This window comes from Dipteris shenzhenensis, chromosome 27 (genome assembly GCF_047967505.1).
Source record: "Dipteris shenzhenensis isolate YYH24624 ecotype China chromosome 27, Dip_SZ_1.0, whole genome shotgun sequence".
NCBI classification, from domain to species: domain Eukaryota; kingdom Viridiplantae; phylum Streptophyta; class Polypodiopsida; order Gleicheniales; family Dipteridaceae; genus Dipteris; species Dipteris shenzhenensis.
Window position 1 is genome coordinate 40,206,423 of NC_141622.1, and position 23,159 is coordinate 40,229,581.

The 23,159-nt window shown below is 46.7% G+C and overlaps 1 protein-coding gene across 5 annotated transcripts in view; it reads left to right on the forward strand.

Annotated features, from left to right (window-relative positions):
* Positions 1-21,326, forward strand: part of LOC147884296 (nuclear distribution protein PAC1-like) — a 93,161-nt gene extending 71,835 nt beyond the window's left edge. For 4 of the 5 annotated variants that reach the window (XM_087399002.1, XM_087399001.1, XM_087399003.1 and 1 more), the window contains 5 exons: positions 19,963-20,027; positions 20,123-20,222; positions 20,309-20,417; positions 20,520-20,668; positions 20,824-21,326. In XM_087399002.1, coding sequence (XP_087255128.1) covers positions 19,963-20,027; positions 20,123-20,222; positions 20,309-20,417; positions 20,520-20,668; positions 20,824-21,096 — 696 coding nt within the window. In that variant the 3' untranslated portion in view covers positions 21,097-21,326. The remainder of the gene's footprint in view (positions 1-19,962; positions 20,028-20,122; positions 20,223-20,308; positions 20,418-20,519; positions 20,669-20,823) is intronic. The other variant, XR_015543692.1, reaches the window with a different exon arrangement.
* The last annotated feature ends 1,833 nt before the right edge of the window (positions 21,327-23,159 follow it).

The window sequence follows — 23,159 nt, forward strand, 5'->3', positions numbered from 1 at the left end:
AAAATCCCAACCGATGAGTGAGAAATGGGAGTCAACACTTATCCACTGCCATGTGGCATAAATCTAAGGTTTCAAAACCTTAGAATGAAAAATGCATAACAGAGAGACGAAATCGAATACACAGAGATCTATAACTAATCCTCCACCGAATTGCGCAAGAACTGACAGGTAGGGGTTTTTGGGCGCCCGGAACGCAATGGGAGAGACGGTTTTGGAAACCGTGGTCTCAATCACTGGGTCCAACACACGGACTGAAAAACGTTTTTGGAAACAGAGCTGTTTGTAAACTCCACCGGAGTGCGAATGATGAGCAACATAGAAGTTTTAGGACCTCCTGAGTTCACTGGAACTGACAGATCTGCAAATGGTTGCTCCAAACTTGAGTTCTAACACCCGGGCAAAAAACGCAGGAACTGACACAGTGAGTCAGAAATCCAATGAAATGATCCCAGATTCAAGAATAAAGGTGTTTCCAAGCTCCTGAAGAAGTGGACACCAAAAGCAAGCAATAGTTGCCTCTACAAGTCAATATGGAGTCTCTGTCATCGAACGGAACAGGGAAAAGCTCAAAAAACGACTTTTTCTTTGAAACCACTTAACAGGCTCTCAAACCACTTTGCAAAGCCAAAGTGACTTTTCCAAAGGTTCCTCCAAGGTCTCTACACACTCGGATGCAAGTAAAGTCACCCACAAAGCTTCCCACAAAGCTTCTCCTTCCTCCCACAGAGCTACTGAGCTTCCAAGCATTCATGCACGCTCAGCTAGATCACTCGGGCTCTGATACCAGTTGAGAGTGCTCTCAATGGAAGCAAGAACGGAAGAAGGAGAGAGAGAGAGAGAGAGAGAGAGAGAGCCACACAAGTTTTGGTGGGTGCAGAACCACCCTAATCTTCTTTTTTCATTCATTTATATATGTGTTTGAGTATTGTACATAACCGGGGTAAAGGCACAATGACCTTTAACCCCCACACTCCCAACAAGGCATAGTTAAAAGAAACTGGGACGATATAACTCCTGATCAAACTCGAGACACTGATAGATTGTGCACCATTCATAAAGGTGGGGGATATCTTCCTGCATCCTGTGGCATATATTTCATCTCCCACCCCCCTGCCCAACCATTCTAGCTCTGCTTGCTGTCCATACCGCCTCATGTACGATTAGCCACATTAGGCAAGCATGTTTCTCATGACTAGATTTTCTCCATATCCTCTCAAATCTGACTGACCAAACTCTAGCTGAATCCCTCCTGTGCCATTTCCTATTAAGGTGAGCTACTAATTTTACGATTAAGTTGACCTTTTCTTCCTCTCAGCAACATGATCTTGCTGAGGAGTATATGGGGCTGTACGCTAATCATAAGAATTCTTTGAAGGCATCTGACATATATTCCCCCTCTGTCCGTTCTCAAAGTCTGCACTTTGCACACAAACTCATTCTCAGGCATAACAACAAACTACTTGAAGTATGAAAAGGCATCCAATTTATGAGATATACCCACGAAAATCTAGAAAAATCATCTATACAGATAACAAAATACATGTAATGTCCTCATAGGACCACACACATCACTATGTATGAGCTGTAATTTCCTCCTCTAATAGATCCATATCTAGGAAAGGCATGCCTGTACATTTTTTCCAATATGCACCCTTCGCAGACATGTCTACGAGGAGTCTCCAAAGAAGGCACATCCTGTACCATCCCATGCCTCTGCAATAACTGCAAACTTTCATAGTTCACACGGCCATATCTTGCATGCCATAATTCTGCACGTTTCATTTCTGTGGTAACTGTTTCCACACGTACATTAGACATACTGCTGTCATGTTTGTTCAGCTGGTACAAACCTTGATTCAAACTGCCTGTAGTGACTATCTGATAGTCCTTTTCTCTATCCCCAACAATGCACTTATTATCTTCAAAAGTGACAGCATAGCCTCTTTTCTCAGAAGAGGACATAGATAACATATTCTTCTTAATCCTTGGCACATATTGAACATTTGGAAGGCATAAATCAGCTCCATCAACTAATGACAACAAAATCCGCCCAACTCCTTTCACAGGATATGAAGAATTGCTGTCTCCAAGAGATGCACATCGCAGGAGTCATGATTTTGTGGGTGATGAGTCTATATGAGTTAATTAGAGGGATAGTAAGTGTCCAAGTCAGAATGGATTGAGAACATAATCGGAGTGAAGCAAGGATGCCCCCTCTCACCGACACTTTTTGGCTCTACCTTAATGAGATCACACCTTCACCGACCACGTAGTAGGTGTTGGATCACTACTTCCCGATTTGATGATACAAAGATTGTTATAAGTGGAGGATATAGTCCTCATATCCTCTTCATCAAGAACATGCTTATATAGACAACTAGAGGCCCTAGAGGTGTTTTGCAAGTTGCATTTAGGCTCGGGTTGACAACTGCAACATCTTGATCAATTGGTACATGAAGTTCGTGACGGTCTCAAGAAAGAGGTTGCCTTGGCCAAGTACCACGTCAAACTAGCGACACGTACTTGGAGCTTGCTGGCTGATGTTTTTGAAATGCTACCTAATTTCCTCTTTGAAGAATAGGAAACAGATCACATATTGAACCAAAGTGTTCTAGCCCAGTAGGAAAACTTGACTTCTACCTTTGTACAGGTTTCCTTGATTGTTAAGCCTTCCAAAGACTTGGGAAATTTTGCCCACCAGGGTTCTTCTTTTATGATTGCTTATGGCATTGGGAATATTAATACCCTTGCATAGGAAAAGCAATCTGAAGCAAGTGGATTTGGGGTCTTGGGCCTCTCTGACTGTACAAGGCCTTGGTACCCCCTAGATCAAGTACAAATTTCAACGGGGCACAAGAGGTCTGATTCCCCTGCTCCTAAACCTCTCCAAGGTAACAGTTTCCCCACAGCTGCTGCGAATATGGCACAGAAGGAGACGCCTGCTTCTTTCTCGTACTCCTAGACTAAATGCTAGTCTTGCTCCTGCTAGAGTTAGGGGATATAGCAAGGGAGAAACTGCCTTGGGATGGGTAGGGAGAGTGCCCAATGTTGGATCGTTTGACCTCACCGAACGACTGTGCAAGCAAGCCCTCCCCGAAATACTAGTCTCGCTCCTGCTAGAGTTAGGGGATATAGCAAGGGAGAAACTGCCTTGGGATGGGCAGGGAGAGTGCGAGCAAGTTCCCCAATGTTGGATCGTTTGACCTCACCGAACAACATTGGAAATTCTAGTGATGGCCTTGTCTCTTTGGTAGGCGATTTAGTTGGGTCTAGCTCGGTAAATCAAAACAAAAAAGTTAGAAGAAACATATATAGAGAAAGGTATAACTTTTTAGCTAGGTCAAACATGAATAATCTTCATGATTTTGGGGAACGTAACATTAATTGGTCTAACTTTAAGGCTTTATTAGTTAGCACTCATTATACTAATAATAACATAAGAATTCTTAATAAACTAAGACGTCTTAGAAACAAGCATCTTAAGACTTCTATTTCTATTAGTCCTATTCATGCCATGCAAGTAATTTATGTTATCTATAACATACATAGTAGTAATATGCTTTATGTAGGACAAACCTATAGGACAGCTTTTATTCGTTTTCAAGAACATGTTAGGGAAGCTAGAAAAGTTCATAGGAAGAATTCCTTAATTGAGAATTCAAAACCCTTATATGCAGCAATGGCAAAGTCTGGTTTTGAATCTTTTCGTTGCTTTCCCATTGAGCATATAGAGGGCCATTTTAATAATGCCAAGGACTTTTACAAGGCTGCTTGTCCTCGTGAATTATTTGGATGAGAACTTTACACACTTTCTTCCCAAGAGGTTTTAATTTGGAAGGAAAATCAACTCTTCATAAAAATAAAAGAACCTCTAAAAAGAACCCTTTGATGTGGAGAACTCATATCAAGCCCTTTAACATTCATCATTACCAACATAGTCATACACCTAACATCGTATGGAAACCTAAAGTTATGTTACGAGGTTGTCCTAGCTCTCCTGCAATCTCACATGTAGTTCGTGAGTTGCCTCCCTCACTTCCTCTTCCTCCACTTCCTCCTCCTTTAGTTCCTTTAACTTCCTCAGTTCCAAGAGTTTTTGCTTCTCGAGACTATAAAAGAAGACTATTCTAGCTAGATAGATTAATGTCACTGGGTCTTTTTTCAATAAAAGTTTTAAGCTCCATTATATACAACTTAAAACTTCGTTGGATCGCTTCTTAAAAGTAAAAGCTTCCTTTCAAAGCAAAGAAGTCTATCTAAATAAGGAACTCTTGATTTGTATTTTACTTCTCCCTCACTTGACAAGATAGGCTTAAACTCCATTTTGAAGTCTCTTGAAGCAATGGATTCTCTCCCTCATTTTGTGAGAAGAATTTGGAAGCATCCAGTAGTAGCTTGGAAGTATGTAAAAACTTTAGGACAAAAGGCTTTCAACTATGGAGAGATAGGTAAAAGGCTTTCAGAGCGTTCAAAAAATTCTATCCTTAAAGAACCTTGTTGTTGTAAAAGTAAGAGATTTCAAAGCTTTATTGATGCTGATTTAGGACATGTAGTCACAACTGATATCTCAATTTTGCTTTCTAGTAACCTAAGAGACCTTTTCATGAAAGGCACAAAATTTCGATTGTACTCTTTTAAAGAGTCTTGCCTTTCAAAAGCTATCGATAAGGGAATCTCAAAGTTTGTTTTGCAATTAGAAGAATGTTTAGGAGTTAAAAATATCTTATCAGAATAGAAAGGGAAGATTTTGAAGAAAGTTGCTTTGAAACTAGAAGAAGTCCCTTCGGTTATTTGCTCAAAGAAAAGTAACCATCTTTCTAAAGAAGATGAAACTCTTCTTCGAAAATTCCATAGGAATTTTGTCATTTCTTATGTGGACAAATGTTCCAATAACTTTGTTTTTATTTGCAAAAAGTTTTACTTAGAATGTCTTTTGAGAGAAGTGAACTCCTCTGCCAAAACTTACGCCCCTGACTTAGTTTCTCAAAAGAATTTGATCTCAAAACATCAGAGTTTTTGCAAGTCTTCTGGGTTTGTTTGCAATCCAAGCATACCTTTTCTTTGTGCTGCTTGGAAGTTTCACAAAACTCCAAAAAAGCCAAGATTTATTGCAGCTGCTTGTGAGACTAGCCCTGCTTTGGCTACTTAGTCCACTTCACCTCCTCATACCATTATGGCTCCAAACCTTCCTTGTTTTGGCAATAGGAATCAGTGTCCAGAAGGTCTCTGCATCTCAACAGAACCGGGTGGTACTCAAAGTAGTGTTCATACCAAATCTGGTGGCCCCAAGGAAGAAGAGTAAACCAGTGGCTGTGGGTCTTTTTGTTTGTTTCTACCCGAGATGTTGCTCAGACACAACTTTTGGTTTTATCTCCCCATTTTGTATTATTAAATAGAGATATGCCTTTTGTAACTTCAGAATCTTCTGACTTATTTAACTATTAACCCTCACTCACAAAACAAAAAAAGGGTCTCTGATGGAGATGGCCAGATGCATGAACAAAGGAAGGAGGCTGCCACACAAATTTTGGATGGAGGCAATAATATGTGCAACACACATTTTGAAAAGATGCCCCACCAAGGCCTTGAAAACTGTGACTACTTTCTAGCTTGGTATAGCTGACAACCCAAGGGGCTGCGTAGTCTATGCACATATGCCTAGTCAGTTGAGAATCAAGCTGTATGATAAGGCAATTAAATGCTATAGCAATGACAGCAAGGCTTACTGTCTCTACAAGTTTCAGACAAGAAGGATTCTTGTCTCAGTAGAGATGTAATTTTTACATAAAACTCAGATTAGTCCATGACTGATTTTGATAGACAGCAGCATACAGGTGCACAGGATGTGTTTGAAGGGTTACTTCCATTGGCAGTTGAAGGCACTTTCAGAGCAGCCAGTAGAAGATCAGAATATTCAGCCTGCACATGCCGATGCATAGCAGCCTTTAGATTCTCCAAATCAGGTCCAAGATCAGCCTATCGCACATGAGGATGTGCAGGAGGTTGTCAGAGAGGAGAGGGCTGAAGCTAGAAGTGTCCTGAGATGGCTGTTACAAACTCTCTCACACACACACACACTCTCTCTCTCTCTCCCCCTGTCTCTCTCTCTCTCTCTCTCCTCCCTACACTGCTCATGTTCCACAGGGCGACTCAGGCTACCTTGGTTGGCAGTAGCATCTTCTATGGCGCTAGCAGCTCAGGGTGATCAGAGATGTTGGTACGCATGTACATGCGGGTGGTTTGAGAGACTGGGTTTTCATATAGACAGGCTGCCACCCTTCCAGTAGAGCATTGATGCTCCATTTGTTCCGTTCCAGGGCAATGAATTCAACCCAATCATTCGAGAGGATCTTCTACAGCTACACACATTCAGGACTTGGCTAGCACAGGCGCTCTGCTCCCTGTGACGCTCAGTTTCTATCGGTACCACTGCTTGCACATTTCTGGAGAGGGTTTCATCATCCCACTAGGGTTCACCCAGATCCACCTACCACATTCACTCAAGATTGCCCTTGGGCAGTTACGGGTGTCATTGAACCGCTCCGCATTGAGAGCGGGTGTGCAGAGGGGATACCGAGGGAGAGTCACATCTACACATTGTGTGAGCGTCATAAGGTGGAGTCAGAGGAGCACTTTCTTTTCCATTGCTCAGTCTACTATGAGATTCGTGGACGATACCATCGCCTTTTCAGAGACGGGTTCGAGGGCCTCTCTAGACTCCTCCTATACCCAAACTAGAGATGCCTGACGGCTTTTATTCATGAGGCGGTCCGACTTAGAGATCATCTCATCAAATCGAGGAGACAGGAGTAGGGGACCGTGCCTGGCCCATCCCAAAGTAGAATCACAGAGTTCTTTCGGGAAGAGCGGATTGATGTCATGGTTAGTAGGAGAGGCAGAGACCTTGAGACTGGGACGTGACACATCGGGCAGAGGACAGACTCATAGATCACACTCACTGACATCTCCTCTCTTCTTAAGCCTGGGGTGTAGCCGACCGGGGTTACAATGGTGCTCGTCAGACGTCGGGTAGCAGCCAAGAGGGCATGACAGGTTACTCATCCAGATAGCAGACAACGGTCCATTACTAGCTTCCTGCTCGCACTACCTAGTCCATCGTCGGGTGTATCTTGATGTTCTACATTGTATTGTATTGTATTGTATTGGATCAGACTGTGTCTCCACATGAGGATGATGATGCCAAGATGACTGCTTAGGTTTATGGTGGACATGTACTATGATATTATTGACCCTCCCTCCCACTACCCTCCCTCGTCGCTAAGCCCCCTCCCCCTCGGCGCTCCGCCTCCCCCTCCCTCGTCGCTCGCCCCCTCCCTCGTCGCTCAGCCCCCCCTCTTGTGTAGCTCTACTCTGCCCCCCCTCCCGTAGCTTCACTCTGGCCCCCCTCCTCCCGTAGCTCCACTCTACTCCCCCCCCTACCACAGCCTCTGCACCACCCTCCCCCCCCCCCCCCCCTCCCCTAGCCTCTGCCCCACACCCTCCCTCAGCCTTCCCGTGGTCTGAGGGCCCTTATCTGCTGCAAGCCTTGGCTTGCCACTGACCTTGCGCAGGCCTACGCACCCCTACGGCAATGCTGCACAAGATCTGCCTCCCCTGGAAATCGTGCACTTGAACAAGTCCTACAATGGCCCACAAACCCAAACAGTCTCCGAAGCCAATTGTGGGAGAGATCACAAAGCGCATCTCCAGGAGTGGATTAGCAATTGACAGCCAACCAGCCCTGAAAACATCGGGTGCAATGGACACCAATGCAGTTCTTTCTCCCGTAGGCATCATCTCTACCCCAATCACTGCCCCCCCCACCACTGTATCACTCAGCCTGCCTCCCACAGGAGAGGGTCACAGTCCCTCACCCCCCACACAGCTTCCTTGTGTCTCCACCACTCTTATGTCCCCCCTTCCCCTCACCCAGCAGCCTTTCTCCACTCCTCTGCCATATACAGCTAGCCTATCACCCACGCCTCCATAGCCATACGCCATGTCCCAGTTCGCACCCCCCCGGGTCCCACCTGAGACGATAGATTACATCTTTGCGGAGCTTCATCGACTACGGGATCACACCGTAGCACAAGACTAGCTTATTCAGAGCATGTGCCAGGAGATCACTCACCTTCGTCAGGAGGTTGTCTCTCTCACTGCTACAGTCACAGCGGCCCCGCGCACTACACCAAAGGTAGAGGAGCGGATCGCTACTATCCAGACTGCTATTGCAGAGACTACCAGATGGGTGGACGTTGCGAGACGGGCACCCAAAGCAGCAGTCTCAGCCACCATCGCCGAGCAGGAACAGAGGGCCAGTAAGGCTCTCAACATCCGAGTACGAGGTATCCCCCGCGCAGATTCACTCACCCCCTTAGCAGACGCGACTGCTTTTGTGACCTCTACCCTCGGCCTCGTCGAGCATGCATGGCGCACAGGACGGGATCCCATGCGCCCACAGCCACTTATCATCCGCTTCAGGGATACTCAGGCTCGACTTGCAGCACTCAGGCAGCGTGCTACACTACGGGACCACCCTACTATCTTCATGGATAAGGATCTCACACCTATGCAGGTGGAAGAGCGGCGCACCCTGCTTCAGCAGCGAGATGTAGCCCGTCAGGAGGGGAAGTGGGCTGTCGTCCGAGATGGCCGCCTGTTAGTTGGCCCTCGCCGTCGAGCCCCACTAGGTACTCCAGACATGGTAGCAACCCCCCCCCCCCCCAAATAGGGAGACATGGTCTATGAGACTCAGACTCAGCACACAGTACCCTTGGCATGCACCGTATGGAACTGTAATGGTACCCTCTGGTCTGACCCTGGGAACTTCTCAGAGTCATACACTGGACGCGACATCGCTTTCTATACAGAGACACATGAGAGCCCCGAGCGCCCTCTCCCCTTGGTCAGTGGCTATACCTGGGAGTCAGTATTCCGTGAGGAGACCAGATATACTGGGGGGGTCCGAGGGTCAGGCGGAGTTGCAGTACTCCTTCGCTCAGCGCTCACGAGCTTGACATCCGTGGTTAGACAGGATGCCCATGCCCGTTACCTATGGCTCCGATTCCGACGCCCCTCCACACGCGACCTCTTTATTGCAGTCTGCTATTTTCCTTCTGAGACGTCACATTTCGCACGGATACTTCGTGAGGACACGGTGGTATCCCCCTATCTAGATCTCTACTCAGACATTGTGGAGTTCTCCAGACGCGGAGAGGTCCTCCTAGTTGGGGATTTCAACGCAAGGACAGGTGCACGTCAGACATCACTCTTGGATTTCCACTCAGATCTGGTCCTATTACCTGAGATGGACACAGAGGACTCGGGCTTCCCTCGCTCCTCGGTTGACAGTCGTGCTCCCGTTACTGGGTACGGGCAGGCTCTTTTGGACCTTGGACGTATACATGACCTGGTCATCTACAATGGACTAGATCGGTGGCCTGCCTCCTCTGGTTTCACATGTTTCCCACATGGCGGAGGAGCCAGTGTCGTCGACTATATTCTGGGATCTCCTGCTTTAGCCCCACAGATCACTGACTTCCGCACTGCACCCTTACCCTCAGGAGCCGATCACACTTACCTTTTCTTTCATATACTTGCGTCCCGAGCCCCTCCCAGCCACACCCTGCACTATACTACCTATCATGATATACACTTCGATCATAACCTCTCACCTGATTACTCAGCCCACCTAGCCTCCCTCCTCAAACACATAGGCACCATACCCTCTCTAGATCACCGAGCCACACTTATCACCCATTCCCTTCACAATGCAGCCCGCCACATCTTTCCTTCCACTGCCCGGTCCACCCGCCCTCCACCCACTGGCTCTACCCCTTGCAACAGATGGTATGATGACGAGTGTAAAGCATTACGCCGCACACTCCGACTCACAACCCAGCGAAACGCTAGGGCCAATCCACGTCTCACCAGGGATTATCGTCGACTAGTCCGTCGCAAGAAGCTAGCCTTCCAGCGCCAGAATGAGGATACGCTACTGAGCATTCTGTTTAGCAGCAACTCCAAGGATTTCTGGAGGAAATTCCTAGAACGCCGATCCCCCTCCCCCCTCACGGACACTTCCCTCTGGCACACCTACGCACGCACACTCTATGATATCCCTGATCAGCCCCCCCCCGACCTCTCAGCCACCCCCCGTCCCGTTTCTTGTATCCTCTTCACAACCTAGGGAGTCACCCACGCAACACATAAGCTTCATAACGGTCGAGCTAAGGATCATGAGGGCCTATGCACAGAGTTTGTTGCCTATGGCATCAAAACTCTAGCCCCCATCCTGGCAACGTTGTTCAATGAAGCTGTCTGTCACGGGTTCCCCAGAGCCTGGACCCTGAACACTATCACACCCATCCATAAAGCAGGAGATCCCATGGATCGAGGGAATTACAGGACCATCATGGTTGGACATGTTATGTCCAAGATCTATGCATCAGTGTTAGATGGCGAGGTCAGTGCTCGCGCAGAGATACAGGGGCTCAAGGCATCCGGACAGGCCGGCTTCAGGATGGATCACTCGACTTACGATCACATTTTTACACTTAGAGGGATCATTGAGGAGGCCAGACACAGGAGACAGAGAGTATATTGTTGCTTTGTGGATTTCCGCAAGGCATTCGACACCGTCCCCCGTGCCCGACTCATTAGACGTCTGCAGGAGTTAGGCTACGACTCGGCGATTATCTGGGCAGTAGTAGCTCTCTATGAGCGGGTGACGGGGCAGGTCAGGATTGGCACCAGCTGGACCCCAGAGATCACGAGCACTATCGGAGTCAAACAAGGATGTCCCTTGTCACCGACTCTATTTGGCCTCTACATCGACGAGCTCGAGACCACCATCAGGACACTCGGAGGTGCAGGCTGCTCTCTTATGGGGACTGCCATCCAGATTCTCCTATACGCAGACGATGTAGTACTACTATCCTCTTCTGCTACTGGTCTTCAGCGACACTTGGATGGACTTCAGGCCTTCTGTGATACACATGACTTGAAGGTCAACCTTGGGAAAACCAAGGTGATGATCTTCAACACTTCCAGACCCGCTATGCACCGAGAGCAGCTCCTCTTCGCCGGCGACCCTGTTGAGATAGTTGACTCCTACACATACTTGGGCGTTGTCTTCTTAGGCCCGATCTTCACGATGCGCCCGGCCATGCAGGCCAGGATCAGCCGGGGATACGCCGCTCTTGCCAGGCTCGAGCGACAGTGCTACCACTCCCACTTCCAGGATCCGCGGACCAAGTCTCTCCTTTTTGATTCTTTGGTCTGCCCAGCAGGCATGTATGGTAGCCCTTAGTGGGGAGTCAACCTTTCAGACACAGAGTGGGCTCGAGTTGAGCGCCTGCAGATACTGATGTTTGCTCGGATGATCCGTAGCAAACCATCGGTACCACACCAGATTATTCTAGCAGAGTTCGGTGCCTCACCCCTACAGCTTGATGCGGCTTTTCAGGCTATTACCTACCTCCATAGAGTCAGGGATTTTGGCTCCTCCGCTGACGGTCGCCTCCGCCTACCTTGGTTAGCCCTATCCTCCTCTATGGCCTTATCCGTTGATGGGGATCAGCAATGCTGGTATAGTCGTCTTTCCAGTTGGTTCACCTGACTGGGCCTCGACTTAGACCGGTTGCCTCCTTTTCAGTACAGCCTCGACGCTTCACCATCTCCTCTCTCCCCCATCGACCAGGAGGTCAACCGGCTCATTCGGGCGGATGTGCTCCAGCTCCACCCCTGGCGGACATGGTTTCTTCACTCCGAGCTTCCTGTGAAGCTCGACTTCTACCGCCGGCACTGCCTCCAGATCTCACAGGAGGGCTTCATCACACCTCCGGGTTACACACAACTTCATCTACCGCATGCGCTCCGGATCTCCCTCGGTCAGTTTAGGGTCTCATCACACCGATTACGGATCGAGAGTGGGCGCGCAGAGGGTATCCCACGTGAGGACCGCCTTTGCCCACTTTGCGACGTACAGGAGATCGAGTCGGAGGAGCATTTTGCTTTCAGATGTCCTATCTATTATGCCATTCGAGGCCGATACCACTGCCTCTTCCGCAACGGATTCGGCTCCCTCTCACACATGCTACAATTCCCGGATCAGCGGTGCCTTGCCGCTTTCTTACATGAGATGACCCGCCACCGAGATACTTCTCTCCGAGCACGGTGACACGAGCAGCACACACAGCGTGAGGATATCCAGCGGCCTATCACTGACTTCTTTCAGCCACAAGATACCTCTTCTCAGTCTAGCCGACGACGTGGACGTGAGCGAGAGCCAGAGTCACGACAGCTGCGTCAGTAGACAGATTCACACATCTAGGTCCATAACATCTCATCTCTGCTCTCAGCCCGCCCCACTGGGGTTACCGTTGCCCTCATCCACAGGGCCATCCGCCGCCCCCGACGACCGAGCTCGACTAGGCCGTGTGACGTCAGAGGCCAATCATCTATCGCAGGGTTTTTTCCGACTTCCCATTTGACGGCCCCTCCATGATTGGTCTCTGACGATCACCACCTGCACATGTATACTGTATCTCCCCCCTCTGCCCCACTTTTTTGTGCCCCCCCCCTTCTTTGTATCATCTGGAGGTAGACACATATTTTTTTGTATCAGGACTAGACATATAGTCCTTCATAACCTCTTTTTTGTAGAAATGGTTGGTTGGCCCGTTTTGAGACCACCACCGTTATGCTCATTGTATCAGTTATCTTTAGTCTCATAGACCTTCACGGTCTCCTGAAGACTTTAATAAACTTTCTTTCTTTCTTTCTACAGAGTTTTTTAACATGGGTTAGGATGCTCGCTTAGTAGCTCCACCCTTTTGCTCATTGTATCATGTTTTTCTTCAGTCTCATAGACCCATTGGTCTTTAGCAAACTTTAATAATCTCTCTCTCTCTCTCTCTCTCTCTCTCTCTCTCTCTCTCTCCTCCCCACCTCTCTCTCTATCTTTCCTACCCCCTTTCTCCCTCATTTGTAGGCTACGGAGGGGATGCATGCAATACAAGAACATCATACACACGCTTGACACAACCCGGGTCAATATTCAAACTTCCAATACTGTCAACTACTATCTGTTTTCCTCATAAATCATTAGGCTGATTGATTTTCATTGCATTTTATGAAATTTTGAGGGGAAAAGGGGGAGAGAGAGAGAGAGAGAGAGAGATGTATTAACGTCCTTGGGAGGGCGCACGATGAAGGGCGCTAGGGCCCTTGCTAAGTGCTAAACTAATCTATGGAGCTCAATAGCTCGAACAAAAACAGATGCAAATATATATGAATCCAGGTCAAAGACTAGCTGAACTAGGTTGAACCCAGAAGCTGAAACTTGGCACCGTGGTGGTATGTCTGTAGGCGGTGAAAATGTCTCAGATTTGCGTTTGTCGGGTTGTCTCACACAGTGGTGGTGGGGGAGGGTGTGGTCTCCTTGATCTCTGAACGTGTTGGGCTATGTTTAGAGTGAGCCCCAGTCTCGTATGTCTCCTTTGAGGAAAGCTGTGATAGGCCGGACCTCAAGAGTCAATAGAGTGAACTCTAGTCACTCTCCGTGTTGCAGGTGGTCTGTGTGTTCCTCTCTCAATGATCCAAGCTGCCCGCATGTCAGCTATATCTTCCTCCTTTACCCCGCTGTGCCTTGGAGCTGACTCAAATGCATAGAAGTCTGTGACTTGTTGTTGTGCTCTGTCAGCCTCTGTATCTTGTGGTCTGGTCGCCTCTTGCTACTCTCTAATCTGTCGTAATAGAGTCTCCCTAGGTATAGGCCAATGCAAACCTGGTAATGGAAGTGGATCAATTGTGAGAGTGGGCTGAAGAGGCAATGTTATTGCCCCCTGAAGGCCTCGCGGGCCTATGGGACAAAGTGCAAAATACACCAAAAGGGAAAAGAACTCATACAAGCCACAAAGGGTTGGAGCAAAGGGCACGCTAAGGCCCTTGCTGAGCACTATGCTGAAATAAAAGCTCAATAGCTCAAGTAAAATCAAGTACAAAATGTATCATGTGCTATCTGAGGTGGGTTGAGTCTGGAGCTGTGGAACATAGAATCCAAAACCCGGCACCGTGGTAGCTCGTCTATGCGTGGTGAAAATGTTTGGGATTTGCATCTGTTGGGCTGTCTCATGTTGTGGTGGCAGAGGACGTGATCTCCTCGATCTTTGAACCCGTTGAGCTATGTTGAGAGTGACCCCTCGCCTCGGGCAGTCTCCTCTTAGGAAAGTTGTAATAGGTATGACCTGAAATAAAAGCTCAATAGCTCAAGTAAAAATGTATCATGTGCTATCTGAGGTAGGCTGAGTCTGGAGCTGTGGAACATAGAATCCGAAACCCGGCACTGTGGTAACTCATCTATGCATGGTGAAAATGTCTAGGATCTGCGTCTGTTGGGCTGTCTCGAGCAAACATGCAACGGAAGCAGTTCACTTTCGGTGGGTCACCAGTTGAGATTGTGTCCTCATACACTTACTTGGGGGTCATCTTCTCCGGCCCGATTTTCACGATGAGACCAGCGATGCAGGCCAGACTGAGTAGGGGATACGCCTCACTGGCTCGGCTAGAGAGACAATGCTTCGACTCCCACTTCCAGGACCCTCAGACCAAGGCTCTTCTCTTCGACTCCTTGGTCCGACCAGTTGGTATGTATGGCATTCCTTGTTGGGGGCCTGACATGTCAAAGATAGAGTGGACATGGGTGGAGCGCCTGCAGATCCTCATGCTCTCACGGATGATCCGTGGGAAACCGTCTGTACCACATCACATCATTCAGGCCGAGTTTGATGCTTCTCCACTCCAGCTAGATACAACCTTTCAGACCATCACATATCTACACCGGATTAGATCATATGGGGACTGCACATCAGGGAGACAGAGGTTGCCATGGTTGGCTCTTGATTCCTCCATGAGGTTGGCAGCAGAGGGAGACGAGCGATGCTGGTATGCACGGACTCACAGATGGTTTGTGAGACTAGGGTTTCACATCGATAGGATACCTCCTTTTCAATATAGTTTAGATGCCCCTCTGGTACTCCCACCCACCATCCCGATCGGGCCACACACCAACCAGGTCATTCGAGAGGATCCCCTGCAGCTACACACCTTTAGGACCTTGTTGGAGCCGAGGGAGCTTCCACTGTATACGAGGTCGCTACCACTGTCTCTTCAGAGACGGCTTCGGGCTCCTTTCCAGATTCCTCGCCTACCCAGATCAGAGATGCCTCGTGGCCTTCATTCACGAGGGGGTCCGACATAGAGAGTACTTACTCAGACGACGGGGCTTGGCCACATCGTCAGACACCTTTCAGAGCAGGATCACATAGTTCTTCTTATCGAGTGACATTGATAGTCTAGTCTCTAGCCGCAGACGTGACAGAGACCCCGACCCGAGGACTGCAGCACGACACACGAGACATCGAGGGGACACATAGATCACTTTGGGGGACCTCTCGTCATTGTTTAGACCCAGGATACGTCCCATGGGAGTCGCAATGGCTCTGGTTTTGCGTCGAGCCTCGTCCAGGATACCGAGACGCACAGCATCCCTTGACGGGCACCAGCGTTCCACTCTAGGGCCAGAAGGAGGCTGAACAGAGGCGGAACCAGAAGAGGCAAGAGGTGCAACAGATGCACAGGTTTTGGGCAACAAAAGAGGACCATTACAGGTCGGGATATAGGGCTGCATTGCCTGGGCCAATGGCGGAAAGCCACATGGCTAGGTGGGGTCCACAAGGGCCCTAAAAGGGGCTGCCTATAGCATGTATTCCTACAGACCAGGGTCGGCCCAAACAGACTCTGAAGTCGGCCAGTTTGGGTCGGCTATTTTGAGTAGGGCTTTGCCCTATAAAAGGGGTTCCTAGGGGCCTCCATAACCACATCTAGAGCAGCCAATCCACTAGCAGAAGGAGCAGCAGCAGGGCTACCTTTGGGCCTACATTTAGGAGGAGAAAGAAGTACCTTGTGATGCAGACCTAGCTCATAGAAGTCTGCCCACCTAGGCTGGTTTCCAGACAGCAAGGTGGGACGAAAATAATATATTTTCGTCCAAAGCTATGGACACAATACAAAAGAGAGAGAGATCCAGAGTCCCAGCAATGGTGTGGTCCTCTGATCTTACCACAAGGTACTCCTCCTATTTGTTGGCTATCTCTAGACTCGAGCCCACGTGCTCGACCTCGAGCGTAAGTAGACTTTCCGTCCATATCCCTTCCACCTTGCTGTCTTTGCACCAGCTTAGGTGGGCAGCACCCTCAGCGAAGTCTGTTAGAAATGACCCAATCACCGGCTATGCGCCGGCCAGGGCGACATGACATACGGAGTATTCCGCTCTGCTCCAATCTTTTTCTTTTCATTGTTACACTCAGATGTATTTGATTATGTATGATCAGACTTAGGATTCAGCATGGGTGATGATGCTCGTTTTAGTAGCTCTACCCTTACCGTGATTTGTATAAGGTTTTCTTCCAGTCTCATAGACCCATTGGTCTTCCGAAGACTCTAATAAAGTTTCTTTCTTTCTTTCTCATGTTGTGGTGGCGGAGGACGTGGTCTCCTTGATCTCTGAACCCATTGAGCTATGTTGAGAGTGACCCCTCGTCTCGGGCGGTCTCCTCTTAGAAAAGCTGTAATAGGTATGACCTGAAATAAAAGCTCAGTAGCTCAAGTAAAACTCTACCTATCCTATCTCATGAGGGACTGAGGGCTTGCTCCGAATCAGTCTGTAGTGGTGTCATGGCGAACTTTACCTGTACTATCTCAGTACAACATAGTCATGCTAGTGGTTGACTACAAACCAACATCATCATCATTATCGCCATCAGCAAGTTAAGGTGGATGAGGCAATGAGGGCATGAAATCGGTGATAGAGTGTTGTCGGCTGCTCATGGGTGTGGCTCTGTGACGTCTCCTAGTCATAGCTTTGCGTCTAACAAGGGCCACAGAACCCTTGTGGGTCAGGCTCCAACTCTGAACAGAGAGGGGATGTCTCGAAGTGTGATCTGCGCGTCAACCCTCTGTTTGAGCTGTTGGGTCACTGGCTCTGGATCGCGATCATATCGAAGCCTCGTCTCGTGGGTGTCCATGTGATCTTGCAGAAAGAACTGAGAGAGAGAGAGAGAGAGAGAGAGAGAGAGAGAGAGAGAGAGAGAGAGAGAGAGAGAGAGAGAGATTGTATTAAAGTCCACGGGAGACCCTTCAGTATCTATGGGACTGGCGATCACTATCAACTAATAGTGATCCCGTACATCTAGTGAGAGAAAATAATTACAAACTTGATATGTAGTGATTACTTCTTGGGCTAGCTTGTGTGTTAGTCCAAGTACCTTGTTGTGGCTTTCCAAAACCTCTTTCATGTAGCTTCCTAGTTTTATGGCTGGCTTCTCCAACAGGTTTTTCAAATTATCTATTCTGCTCCCATAACCTTCTCTGATGTGTGCATAGGGTCTATTAGACATCTTAGGAATACATGCTGCTCATTTTCAACCTGCCGGGTTTTGTTATGGTTTCTGAAGCATTTTCTGTGTCACTATCTTTATGATTTCACATGCCTCTTCTAGTAGCTTTTATACCCCATGATTCCATCCACTGCATTCCCTCTCTATGCCAACCTGTGATTTGCATAGCTTACATCACCTTGTGTGGTATCTTGTTGGCATCCATCTCCTCAACTTTGTTGAGATAAGCCATGAATTGATGTCATCCTTCCCCTTTTAGGTGTATCATACATATTTCAACTAGTAGGATCGGATAGGGTGCCTATGCCTTAACCCCCAACTCGCCTATTAGGAAACATTTATGTAACGTTTCTATTCTTTCCCAATCGATCCTAGAGAGTCCGGTGCCCAAGCTGGGCGTACGTAAAGGATTATTGTTTACACAAGTATGGTGTATATTAACTTTCTCATTTCCCAATTCCACAGATGTGCCTTCCTGCATTTATTTTAAAAGCTATATAAAGCTTTCAATCCTCCCAAAATCCCCCTCTCCACACATGCATTCCATTTGTAGCTGTCTGTGAATTTGAGTCCTAGATATTTATATGTATTGCCTATTTCCAAGGGCATCAACTTGTTTATTACGTGTCCCAATCACCATTACTTTGTGGTCAGACTCAAGGGACTCCACTCCCCCTCGACCTGGATATATTCAATCATGTGCTTTGCATGTGGGTTTGAGATCACATAATCAACTACACTTGAACCTTGAGTTGTCTTGCATGTGTATCCTCCCATGTTTTGAAAATTTGATGTGCCATTACAAATTTGCAGCTCAAAGCACCCACATCATGTGAGAAGTTACCTTCCCATGTGGGTGATATCCCCGGCATCTTTTGATGTCCTTTTTTTCTTCATTGTTGTCTTCCACTTCTTCCATCCAGATGGGGTCTCTCCCCTCCATTGTTAAAATGCCTTGCATGTTCGTGCATTAGAATCTTGGATAATTGCATTCTCTCTAGAGAACCTGGCTATATCCTCCCCTGAATGCATGGGGGTGTCTTCTTGGGATAAGCCGCTGTTATTTTTGTAGATGGGTGATTGTGGCGGTGCAAAATAGCATGCTGCCAATCTGATATTCCCCTCCTTTGCCATTATTTCTAACCACATATATTGTTTATGTGGGTCTTCTTTTACAACTTTTGCTGTTTTTTCCAATGTTATTCTGATGTTTTTTCCCATTTTATTCTGATATTTTTTTCCATGTTATTCTGATGTAGCATACTATCCCACCAAACCCTCTTGATGTAGCATACTATCCCACCATACTTGCTCATATGTGTTTTTACATTCCACATTGATGTTTTCAAGAAACGTTGAATTTTTGGGGAAGCATTCCCTCATGATCTTATGTCTCCGAAATTATAAGTAAGCTGTTTCCTCTTCCAATGCAATGACCTTGTTTAAGTTCCATCCTCCTATGTTCCGGGAAGAGAAGCAAGCATAGGAAGTCGAGATCCTCAAGGTCAAAATGTACTTTCTTTTTCTGTAATGACAGCCTTTCCATCTTCCATGTATGCATGTTTGCCTTTCTTTTTTGCTTTCTGATTGTTTCAAGCTCCTTGAGCTTTTGGGCATATTGACTCCTCATAAGGTCCATATGCAGTGCCCCATGTGATTGAGTATTTCGAGGCAGGATGAGTGTCCTGAAGCTTTACGAGTTATCGGTGGCTATTAGTGTATGGTATTTCCTAGTGTTTTCCCATGTTCATGGTATTTTGAGTTCATCTTGGGATTGTGTTTCCTCTCGGTGTGTTTGCAAACGTAACTATTCATCTAGCTATAAAGGCAATTCAGTGTAGCTCTGCCAGTCTCATCAACGTGGCTGATGAGAGCCACCACCATCGGGCCGTAATTACCACAAAAGTAAATTATGAAGCCTAATCACCTCTAATCACTCATTACCATGCACTTTAGTACTCTCCTGAGCATCCAAACCTAGTGACTGGTATCATGCATGCAAGCTCGGTGGTGGTAACTGGAAGGTGAGTAATGGTGAGCCACTGTGATGGTTGGTAATTAACTACCACCCGATGGATCTTAGCCGCCACCATAGACGTGGTTTGGCAAATTGTGCTGAAAGAGAAAGATCAAATGCAAATTCCACAAGGTCACCGAAACATGATATCATCAACACTTGCTATGATCTAGTCAGCAAAATGGACGAATTAGATCATCAACACCCTTGATGATCTACTCAGAGAAAAATGGACGAAATAGCCTTCACAATGAAAGAGCAGCAAGAACAGCAGGAAAAAGCAATTAGCATCCGGAGAAGAAAATGAGGATGAGGACATGGAGAAAGTCCGCACCCACATTTTTCACAAAACAATGCACATATCAGCCACTAAATGGCAAGAAGCCTTTTGGGCAAGCAGAAAATTTCATGTGCTTTGCTTCTTGGGGGAGAGAGAGAGAGAGAGAGAGAGAGAGAGAGAGATCTTCTAGTGAGTCTTTGTGACAGGCTTTGGGTGGAGCTGAGCAAAACTTCATCACGGGCGAAACCATAAATATAGGGTCTAATGAAGGGTACGAGACTCGTCCTTTATCACAGATATTGTCTGTACATGCGTACCTTCTTGTGATGATGTAGCTGAATCCTGATTAAAAGGTTTCAAGGACAGGGCAGTGCCAAGGGTGGACGAACTTGTTTGCTATTATGATCTGCAGTCAGCAACTTCCTTTTCCGCCATGCAACCGGTCAAGCAATATGCTGCACATGAGGTAAAACTTGAAACGGGACCATTTCCTTTATGTTAGTCCAATGCTTTGTAGAGAGGGGTATTTTCTGACTCTCGTTGTTGTTGCAGGATCTGATTACTTGTCTTTCTTTGTTTCCACCAAACCAAAATCTTTTTATGTCAGGGTCTCGTGATTCTACAATTCGTGTGTGGGATCGTCGTGGGGACCGCTGTGTAGGTATTCCTGCTATGCACATGCTATGCAATTTGCTGAGAGCTGAACTAGCAATAGCATCTATCCTACACCAGAAATTAATGTGCAAAGATACACACTTGGCAGGCATGTTTGGAAGTATCGGGAAGATGGGACGTGTACAAGCCCATGAGGCCATGATCACATGCATTGATGCATTAGATTCTACCATGATTATATCTGCTGGTATGGACACAAAGGTCCACAGATGGGACTTCAGAACTCTGGGCAGCCATGTAAGCTTTTATCCATTGCAATTGCTCTGTACTTATTAGTACCCTGAATTCTGCTGGAGTAAGTTTGTGAAGAATTAAAAGACAAACTTCTGTCATTGATGTGCTGTAAATTTACAGACTTGAAAATGGATGATGAAATATTTCATGTCTTACAGGGAGGGAGCATACCTATATCAACAATACAACTTGATGACAGTGCAATTTTGAAGGTGGCACTAGGAGGCTCTATGAGCACAGCTGCTGTTAGTACCCTGCTAGGGCTTTACATTGTTGACTTCTCCAATCCTCACCCCTTGGCGTGCTTGGCTGATCCCTTCAAAGATGGCCGTCGAACTGGTAGATATCATGATCTAAAATGGGGTGCAAGGAATTGTGTACTCTATGCAGCTGGAGATAACATGCGTATTGATGTGTATGCTTTCCATTGAAACAAGATGTTGATAAATAGTGGGCTAGCTATGAGATATGATTAGCAGGTGTTAATGAATGGCGTTCTCTTGTAACAGAGATCAAGAAGCCAAAATTTTGTTAGGAATTTCTAGGAGAAAGTGTTTCTTGAAAATGGCAGAGGGCAAAATGCCAGGAGTCTTGAACTTACAGAGTGTACAATGAGCGGGGAATCTTTTGTACATTTGACTAGTTGTGAAAAGCTGGGTACAGCATGTTTTGAGTCCCTCATTTTTACATTTGCATAACCATGAAGCATGGGAATGATTAATCAGTTATGGATGTTTCTAGATGGAGCTGACTGGTGTTCCATTTTTTGTGATAAAAACCAGGAAACCAATCAATTGTGGAAAGAATACCAGATCTTGACTACCCATCCAGAGAACATAAAATGCTAACCCACCCCTTAAACCGTGATTCAAAAACGGCATTCAAGAATAAGCCCACCTTCCAGAATAGCTATATGCTCCCTATCACCAAAAAAAGGATCTACCAAGTAGAATGTCATCCTTGCTACACATTGGAGCTAATGTCATTTCTCACTTCCTAGGAGTCCTCACCTATCTCATTGCCCTCAGCCTCTGACTCATTCTTCCTCACAGTCTTAAGCATCTACCATGATTGATGCCTGTGTTCACATAGCCTGGGCTTATATTACCGCCCTTAAGCAACATGCTTTTCCTGCATGTCCACTGTAGAAAAGGTAATGGGCTGAATCTATATCAAGAGAGAAGCCTCCCACATCTTCAAACATGTCTTCCACTGTATCAACAGAAATCTAATATCCATCTGAAAACTCCATTTTACGGCTGCTTTACTGTTGGGCTTTGCAAAAAGTGCATACGTACTATGGACGTTGGCCAGTATGCCTTTTTTCCCTCAAATGCCTTCCACTGCTGCAAGCTTCTGCACAATAATTTTCTGAGCTTCAGGGGAATGCCCCCCTCCCATTTTCAGGTTCCTTTTCTAGCCCAGATTCTGTTCATCCTGACCACGAGATCTTCAATCTCTCTGATTCCTTTAATTAGATACCAGACCAGTAGTTAGATCAGACCTCATTATTTTTAGTAGAGCATCCAAGAGCGTATCGAGGTTTTATACAGGTCTAGCTTGTAAACATCCCTATCTTACATCATATTTGAGATATTTTCAAGGGGAATGCAGCTATGAAGTCAACCAATCATGTGTACAGTCCCATACCGCAGTTGAGCTCTTTCAAATGGGACTGCAGTTATGATGTTAACTATCCACCTGGACAGCTGTGAAAGCTAAACAAAGTTAAGAGAGTGACTCCAAATCTAGGGTCCAAAACTGAATTCCATTATCCCACCAAAAGCTGTATGTCTAGACAGTCTCCCCACCAAAAACGAAAGAAAGAAATTGAAAAAAACCAGCTCTAAATCCATCATCCCCTTTCTCTACGCTCTCTTCTACCTCTAGAATTTTCCACATCCCCCCATAATTCACACAGCCTTCCTCTATAAAAATCTCTCTCCAAACCTCTTGATGCGTCTCTCCCTACCATTTACACATAACCCTTGTCGTTAAGCCAACCACTCTCTAATCCCCCTTCTCCCCCCCATTTGAACACGTCCCCTATTTATTACATAGCGTGGGCCCGATGGAAGTGGAACGAATCAATGTCCAGAAGCCCCCATGATTCCTTGCCTTCCTCTTGGCTCCATAGTAGAGGTGGGTCTACAAAAACCCAGGTAAGGCGTCCCGCACTATTGCCACTAAACTCCACTAACCGTCCCATATGGCCATTATCTAAATTTTCACTTATGATATCCCATCTCCCAATTGTTGTGAGAACTAAAGACATATTCTTGTCCACTCGGATCAATGTAGAAGCTTGCTTGTTGAGCCACCTCCTTTTCAAGTGGGTTAAGGGTCTTCACCCTTCCCAAATTGCACCTTTATTGTTACAGCTAACAAAGAAAAACTTTTCTTCATAGAGTCAAGCTTTTTTCATACTGCACATTTGCAAATCCTTCTGCAAATGTTGGAAAAACCACCGATGGCTTAACTTTCATCAAATTAT